Raw genomic sequence first — 9,507 nt, 5'->3', positions numbered from 1 at the left:
AAACCAACATTAGAAATACACAAGCAACTCAAATCTTTGGTATATTGAATTGAGAACTTCATTAGCCGAACACTAAACTAGCAAGAATGTTTCCTAAAAGAGCAGCATAATCTTGCTTATTCTGTATGTACCTGTGTCATTCTTAAGGTGCCATGTTCTATATTTTTCCATGAAATTGGTTGCTTTACCATGCAATAAAGTTTATAGGAAATATAATGGAATTAGCAACTATAAGCAACTTGGTAACATGGATAAGTGGATAAAGAAGATACATGACATGGGTAAAATTATCCATCAATTCTAAAAGTCTCTTAGATGGATGACACATATTCTTTGAGAAAGCCAACTGGGAATGATCTAAGTTCACATACAAACATAGGAAACCTAGGAAGAACATTAATGGCACAACATAGGAGAGAAGGGGTCGAGAAGGAACAAAACTAGTGTCGGGTGACTCTCAGCGTCAAGGAGAAAATGCCGAAGGAGAAGCTGTCGTCTCGTGTCGGGGAGAAACGCCAAAGGAGGAGGTAGCCTTCGGGGGAGGGGCACGAAGGAGAAGGCTGGTGTCGAGTGGCTGTTGCGCGTCAGGGAGAAACTGGGACGAGTGGCCATCGCGCGTCGGGGAGAAAGCGATGAAGAGAAAACGCGAGAAGAAAAGGGCAGATCTAAGGTTTAGGGTTCGGTGAAAAATCCTCATAATAAACCAATTCAACTTTTAACCAAATATAACACCAATATTAATTCATTTAACTTATTACTTCATCAATTATCCATATAAACTTTATTTTATAACTTATTACTTCTCTGAATATATATTATGAAGTAAAAAGTCAAGTAAAATTAGAAGTGAGGTCCGCGTTTTTAAACCTATAAAGTATAAAATTATATTTACTGCATCAAATTTATTATCGAAGTTGATTATCATATATTACTTCGTAATTTCTGATTGCCGAAGTAAACAGTGGCGAAGTCTATTGTCCATTTTCACATCATGCATTTGGTGGACTATATTTCGATATAATTCACTCATTGAGTAGTTCAACATTTGGTGGACTATAGTTCATTGCCGTATTTTTTATAACTTTTAAATTAGAAATACATTAAATTGTTTAGCTATATTATTAAATTTAAAATTCATAATTTTTATATAATTAAATTAAGAAACCCTAAACCCTAAATAGAAAAGAAAAAAAAAGAGACTAAATTATCCTAAAAGTTATAAACAAATAAATATATATAATCTAACACCCCCAAACTTACGATGCTACAGTTAGAAGCATTGAGAGTTTGTCAGACAAGAAACGAAAACATAAAGCGGAATGTGCCTTGATAAACATATTGACAAACTGTAGATTTAAAAGAACAAAAGGTAATGTGATGATGCCAGTCTGAAGATGATGATGTGTAATGTGACAATCAATTTCAATATATTTCGTTCGCTTATGAAAAATTGAATTACGCAAAATTTGAATAGCACTCTGATTATCACAATATAATGGAGTAAGTTGATAAAGAGAGATACACATATCCGCAAGTAATCAACACAACCAAACTATCTCACAAATAGTCGAGGTCATTGCACGATACTCAGCTTCTATGGAAAATCTAGAAATAACAACTTGTTTCTTACTCTTCCAAGAAATGAGGGAATAACCAAGAAAAACGTAGAAGTCAATGGTAAATTTGAGATTCGTAGAGTCACCAGTCCAATCAGCATCAAAGTATGCACGAAGCTCTAGAGATAAAGTAGAAGGAAATAAAAGGCTTTGAAATTGAGTGCCCCGAAGATACCTAAGAATATGAAGATCAGCATCCCAATGAACTGTAGTTGGTGCAATGATAAATTGACTAATCACATGAACAACATACGTAATATCTGGACGAGTCATGATGAGATAAACCAAGCTTCTAATAATAGTTTTGTACAAACTAGGATTCGCCAAAGGTGAGTCATCAGATGGAGAATATCGAGCATTAGTCTCAATAGAAGTATCAACGACTATATTATTAGTAAGACGAGCACGCTCAAAAAATCAGATATATATTTTGACTGAGATAAAAGATAACTTTTTGGAGAATAAATGACCTCAATGCCCAGAAAGTAGCGTAGTATACCCAAGTCTTTCATAGCAAAACAACGAGTCAACTCAGACTTCAAAGAAGCAGTTCCATCAGAATCATCATTATTAATAATCATGTCATCAACATATAATGATAAAAGAATACGACCTGCACTCATACATCTGACAAATAATGTTGAATCATGATTATTAGGATGAAAACTAAGCGAAGTAATCATTGTAGAAAACTTCTCAATCCAAGCACGAGATGCTTATTTGAGACCATAAAACGCTTTACGAAACCTGCAAACTTTACCAAGTTGGTGTGAAATACCAGGAGGAGGTATCATATAAACTTTTTCATGAAGATCACTATTTAAAAATACATTCTTGACATTCATCTGAGATATTCTCTATTGACAAATAGAAGCAACAACAATCAGAGTACAAACAGTCATCATTTTTACAACGAGAGCAAATGTTTCCTCATAATCCATGTTATACTCCTGAGAATAACCTTTAGTAATAAGATGAGCTTTGTATCATTCAATAGACCCATTAGATTTAGTTTTGGTCTTATATATTCAACGAGAACCCATAGTGTATTTTCTTGGTGGCAACGGTACCAAATCCTATGTATGAGTCTGATGTAAAACAGTTAGTTCCTCAACCATAATACTTTGCCAAAATGGGTTACAAATAACTTTTTTATAATATACAGGCTCAGAAAGACAATGAACAAATGTAATAAATGAAGCAAAAGAATGAGAATAACAAGAGTAAGCAAAATCTGATAGTTTAGTAGACTTACGAACATGAGTGGATTGACGATGGTAGAGAGAAGGATCATCTGCAACCTCAGGAGATGATTGGATAATGACAGAAGGAGGAGCACGTGGAGTGGATATCTCGGGATCCAAAGTATCAGATTTAGTTGAGCTACCAGTAAGAGTTGTGGGTGAACCTTTTTCAGTGTCGATATTGAAAGGATTAATACAAAACAAATCTGACTTTGTCATATTATGTGAACTAGCCGAAATAGAAAAGAATGAAATATGCTCAAAAAACACAACATGCCAAGAGATATATAATTTTTGACTAACGGGATCAAAGCAACGATGTCCTTTTTGACTAACGTCATAACCTAGAAAGACACAAAAAGCAGATTGAGAGGCTAACTTAATTATTATGCTCTACATGTGGACGAAAGACGAAGCAAGTACAACCAAAAACACTCAAAGAAGAATAGATAGGAGTATGCCCATATAATTTTTCAAAATGTGATAAGCTTGAATTGTGTGAGGTTGAAATTCTATTAATCACGTGAACAGCAGTAAGGATTGCTTCCCCTTAAAAGGTACTAGGAACACTAGCAGACAATAAAAATGAACGAGATATTTCAGCAAGATATCTATATTTCCATTCAGCCACACCATTCTGTTCAGGAGTATCTATACACGAGGTTTGGTGAATAGTATCATCAGAAGAAAGTAAATGTGAAAAATGATTTGAAGTGTATTCACCCCCCAAATCACAACAAAAATACTTTATGATACTAGAATGTTAAATTTTCATAAAAGCTCTAAAGTTGTTAAAAATTGTAAGATAATCAACCCGTGTTTCATAAAATAAACCCAAGAGTAATGAGTGCAATTATCAATAAACGAAACATAATACCTTGACCCCCTTTTGTAGGAATAGGAGAGGATCCCCATACATCAGAATAGATAAGATCAAATAGAGCAGAAGAAAAAGAAAGACTTTTAGAAAATGGTAGGGTAGAAAATTTGGTCAGTTTACAACCACTATAATAAAAAATATTAGAACATTTTAAAAGTCCTAATACCCTTGTAGAACCTAAAATCTGGAAATGAGACACTGAAACATGACCTAAACGAGAGTGTCATAAATAAAAAATCAGAAGATGAACGACTCAGATGAAAAGATGATAAATCTATACTCAAAGCTACAACTTCTGGTACTTTGAGTTGATCTAAAACATAGAGTCCTCTTTGCCTATGTCCTGTCCCAATCAATCTCTAAGATTGAGGGTCCTGAATATACTAATTGGATGAAAAAAATAGACTAGGTATCTAGACTCACATAATTAACTAACAGAAACAAGATTTAAAGTAAGACTCGAAATATAATAAACATTAGTAAGAGATAAATAAGATGTAATAATTGAACCAACATCTACTAATGACATAGAAGTATGATCAGTAGTCACAATAGATATAGATGAAGTGGAAGAAAAAGAAACAAAAGATGATAAATTAGATGACACATGATGAGAGGTACCCGAGTCTAAAATCCACAAGGATGAAGATATACCTGAAATACTAGATGATGACAAACCTATATGAGAGGAAGCTGACATGACAAAAAACTGTGAAACAAGGAACTGTTGAAACTACTCTAACATATATAGATTAGATTTTCATAAAGCATCTGGATGACCAGACATGATAACAGAATGAATAATGCTCATAATAACCAAACTATAAGGATACACATCTGTACGATCTGTAAAACCTAGTGTCATGATGACCCGTAGTCACATGAAGAATCTGAGGCAGAAAAAAATGTCAGCGTAGAAATTGGAAGCACAGGATGTTGGTGCCGAAATCAGCAGAAAAGGACGTCGGTGTTGAAATCGACAGCACAGGGCGTCAATACTGAAATCAGCAGAAAAGAGCATCGACGTCGAAATTGATAGCACAAGGTGACGACGTCAAAATCGACAGAAAATGATATCAGCGCCAAAATCTACAGCAATAGTAGGAGACGACAACGACAATATAAAACAATAATAGGAGCGATAGAAAAAATTAAGTTAGAGAAGAAGAACCACTCTGATTCCATATAGAAGTTAAGAAAAAGAAAAAAACTAGTTATATTATTAAATCTAAAATTTATAGTCAAAAATACAAAATATAAATCCTTATATATAATTAAGTTAAGAAACTCTAAATAAAAAAACTAAATTACTCTAAAAATTATAAATAAATAAATATAATCTAATCTAAATCATATTACATCAATATCAATAGGCTCCTTTATGATTATTCATTATCTCATAAAATATTCTTCACTTGTTTACTTCAATAATTGCAACAACAGCACGTTGAAAATAGAAAGAATGAAAAAATAAAGAGAGGAGATACAAAGTGGAGAGGAGACATTATGCCTACAGCTTACACTACTAGCCTTGTTGTTATCGTCTTATCCTCACAACCTTCATCCATATTTATTATCATTTCACACGGCATTGCATCGAGTGGAATTGTTTACTATTGCTGTCGTCTTGTGTAAAAGGGTATAAAAGATTCAATTTATTCCTTTATGATTATTTTTCTCATACAGTAAACAAGATAGGAATATAGAATGAATCCGATCCATCAATCTTGATCGATAAAAAAAATCAAGTATGAATTAAAACTTTTCGAATTTAGATTAGAATTTTTGGTTGATGTAGGTCTGAATTGTGGTTGAATTGAGTTTGGTATCTGAATTTATAATTTGAGGATTTTTTTAGGATTAAATTAAATTTTATTTTAAAAATTAAGATATTTTAATATATAATTAGTAAATATTAGTATAATCATTATAAAATATTGAGATAAAAATTAAGAATTCAAAAAAATAAAGAAAGATATTTTTTTTGAATTGGGTAGGTTATACGGATTCAAATTCAAGTTTAGAATTTTCAAATTCTAATTGAGATTTTTTTAATAACTGATCTTCAATCCAATCTAAATCCATTTAATTCATTCCAATTAACACCTTAAAATTTTAGGAAAAAGGAAACGCTTTAACCTAAAATATATCATCTTTACAGTATATTATCCATCCTTTTGGTCTTATAAGCCTCTAATGGAGCCGATTAGAGTTGGAAGACTACATAAGAATTTGACTTGAAAAGTAATTTAAAATAAATAAATACTTAATTTCGACCCAGCTGAGCATCTGGCAGATTGAAACTTTATTTTATTTTTTAAAAAATATTGCAAATAGAAATGAATAAATAAATACAATCACATGGAGAAGTACGTGGCAGCGACGGCGTCCCGGCCACGTGACGACGAGAGCAGCGAGAAAAACGTGCGTGGTCTCTCCGACACGCACTGACCCACGTCTCCTCCATCTTGACGTTGTGAACGCACAAGCACCAATATTATTTTTAATTTAATTAATTAATAAAAAAACAAAAATATTAATTTTATTTTAAATATGAATAAAAAACGAAGGGAGGAGGAAGCTTCTTCCTCGCGGCCGCCACCACAACTGGCTCCGTTACATCTGCATCTTTGGATGAATGCTCAATTTTGCCGTTTTCCTCCAAAAATATTCCAATTTTCACTTACCTTTTGGCCACTTTTCGTTTTCCTCCCTCGACGACGACAGATTCGACATTATAAAAATTCTTCATCAACACGCAGGATAATATCAACTAGCGAAAGAGGAGGAGCGAGCAGGTTGAATTTATGATGCCTAAAATTGGCTGACTAAAGGGAAAATTATCAATATTAGGAGAGGTAAAGTGAAAAATTGGATTAAATTCCCTTTCATATTTTAGGTAATTTAATTATTAGGACAGAAATACTAATAAAAAAAAAGGAAAAAGAAAAAGCTGAATCGCGAGAGCTTCCGTGAAGGTGAGGCGGAGGCGGAGACCTCCCTTTGCGTCTTTTGCTTTCCATCTTAAGGACTTCAACTCAGACGAGATCATGAACTTGTGGACAGACGACAGCGCCTCCGCCATGGACGCCTTCATGACTTCCGCCGACCTCCAGGGCTTCCCCTGGCTCCTTCCCTCCACTCCCCCGCCGCCCTCCACCCAGGACTCCCTCCAGCACCGCCTGCAGGCTCTTATCGACGGGGCGCGCGAGCCCTGGACCTACGTCATCTACTGGCAGTCCTCTGTCGACGACGCCTCCGGCGCCTCCTTGCTTGGCTGGGGCGACGGTTACTACAAGGGCTGCGAGGAGCACAAGCGGAAGCAACGATCTGGGACCGCATCCTTCTCCGCCGAGCAGGATTACAGGAAGCGCGTCCTGCGCGAGCTCAACTCGCTCATTTCCGGCGGCGGCGGGCCCTCCGGGACTGATGAGGCCGTCGATGAGGAAGTCACCGACACGGAGTGGTTCTTCCTTGTGTCCATGACTCAGTCCTTCGTTAACGGCAGCGGGATCCCTGGACAGGTCTTCTATGCCGGTAACCCTTCCTGGATTGCTGGCGCCGGCCGCCTTGCCGCGGCGACCTGCGAGCGAGCACGCCAGGCGCAGGCCTTGGGCCTCCAGACTATGGTCTGTGTCCCTGTTGGCTCCGGCGTGCTTGAGCTCGGTTCCGCCGATATCATCGCCCACAACACCGAGATCATGGGCCAGATCCGCGCCCACTTCAACTTCAACTCTCCCGACGCCCCATCCGTTTCTGCAGCAGGCGGCGCTTCGTCATCCTGGTTGACACCACAATCTGCAGCAGCTACCCCAGCCCCTGAACTGGGGGAGACCGATCCGTCCGTGCTTTGGCTCACAGATCCTGCAGCGATCGAAATGAAGGACTCCGTCTCTGCCACTGCCAACATATCAGTCACAAAAGCCCCAATTCAATTCGAAAACAACCCTAGCTCCACCATGCTCACCCAGAACCCTAGCTCTTCGGTCCAGATCCAGAAACATCACCAACAGTTGCAGCACCAGAATAATCCGCAGAACCATTCTTCTTTCTTCTCCAAAGACTTCAATTTTTCAGAGTTAAACTCGAATCCGTCCATAGCTCCTCAGTCGTTCAAGCCGGATTCCAGGGAAATCCTCAATTTTTCTGGTAGCAAGAACAGTTCCTCGCTCGCCCCAGTTGCAGTTGCAGGGGGCTTCTTGTCCCATCCCCAAGCAGCTGCCGTCCCCGCTGCCGCGGTGGACAACAAGAAGAACAAGAAATCAACCGGGGCGGTATCCAGTGTTACCAACGACGAAGCCATGCTTTCCTTCTCTTCGGCTCCAACTAGACCGCCCTCCAACGGCCAACTGTTGTCTTCCGGCTGTGGCGCGATTCCGGACGGCCCGGATTCCGATCAGTCCGACCTCGACGCCTCGATGCGGGAGGTGGAGAGCAGCCGAGTGGTGGAACCAGAGAAGCGACCAAAGAAGCGCGGGAGGAAGCCTGCCAACGGCCGTGAGGAACCTCTAAATCACGTAGAAGCCGAACGGCAGCGCCGCGAGAAGCTCAACCAGAGATTCTACGCTCTCCGCGCCGTAGTCCCCAACGTGTCCAAGATGGACAAAGCCTCCCTCCTCGGCGACGCCGTCTCATACATCGAAGAACTCCGGTCAAAGATCCAAGCTTTGGACCTCGAGAAGGAGGAGCTACAAGCACAATCGGACGCCCTCAAGCAACAGCACGCATCCGCCCCTGCTCGGCCAACTGGGTACAACCACAAGGCCATGAATGGCGCAAGTCGATGCTTTGGGGTGGAGCTGGAAGTGAAGATACTGGGATTAGAGGCCATGATAAGAGTACAGTGCCAAAGAAGGAATCACCCGGCCGCGACGCTGATGGCTGCGCTGCAAGAGCTGAATCTAGAAGTACACTACGCCAGTGTGTCCGTGGTGAAGGACCTCGTGATCCAGCAGGCTACAGTCAAGATGTCGAGCCAAGTGTACACACAGGAGCAGCTTAATACTGCCCTCTACTCTCGATTGACCTCATAGTAACGGGGAAAATTGCTAGATTGCTTGATTAGTTCGCCTTCTTGGTGGCAGGAAGAGTTTGTAGATCAGGTAACAATCAATGTAGCTCATTATTTCTGCCGCGGTTCGTCCATGAACTTGTGAATACTCTTCACAAGAGATGAAGCTGCTTTTGTAGAGATTGTGTTGTATGCGTACGGTTAGAAATGTGAATGGAAAATGAGAGGTGGAAGAATCAGAGGGGGAAGGAGTAGATTTCATTGTAAATGGATTTTAATACCACAATGAAAGTTTTATGGCCTTAGTGTTGATTTACATTGCTGCATATCCAGGTTTGATGTGAACAAATAAATGGGAAGAGACTCTTTCTTATGCTTGAGTGCACAAGGGATGTAAATTTAGAATTCGAATTGTATTGAACCTTGCTAACTTATGTGCGAACATGACTTGTGAGACTGGTCTTGAGCTGTCGTTGACCTCTTTTTATAGGTATTTTCGGACGTCCAAAACACCCTGAGTGCTTGGACTAAGGTTTATCCGATCCTGTTTCAACTCTCTGGGCGCCTGGACCATCCATTTGGAGTGCGTCAACTCATATGAATGAGTGGTTGGATTTAGGACTATCCAGACGCTTGGACCCACTTCGAGTGAGTGGAGGTCCTGGCGCTTGGTCCCTTCCCGGGCGCTCAGAGTAATTTTTCTAGCCAGCTTAGCTTCGATGTCCTACACCTCCCTAGGTCTGACTGATGCCTGTA

General features: G+C 39.3%; 1 protein-coding gene across 1 annotated transcript; it reads left to right on the top strand.

Moving 5' to 3' along the window:
* The first annotated feature begins 6,701 nt into the window (after window positions 1–6,701).
* Window positions 6,702–9,067, top strand: LOC122007951 (transcription factor MYC2-like). Its single transcript, XM_042563488.1, has one exon. It carries the CDS (start codon window positions 6,791–6,793, stop codon window positions 8,771–8,773), a length of 1,983 nt encoding a protein of 660 aa, XP_042419422.1. The 5' UTR covers window positions 6,702–6,790; the 3' UTR covers window positions 8,774–9,067.
* The last annotated feature ends 440 nt before the right edge of the window (window positions 9,068–9,507 follow it).

Source organism: Zingiber officinale, chromosome 8A, assembly GCF_018446385.1.
Source record: "Zingiber officinale cultivar Zhangliang chromosome 8A, Zo_v1.1, whole genome shotgun sequence".
Lineage (NCBI taxonomy): Eukaryota > Viridiplantae > Streptophyta > Magnoliopsida > Zingiberales > Zingiberaceae > Zingiber > Zingiber officinale.
This window is presented reverse-complemented; position numbering and strand designations above follow the sequence as displayed.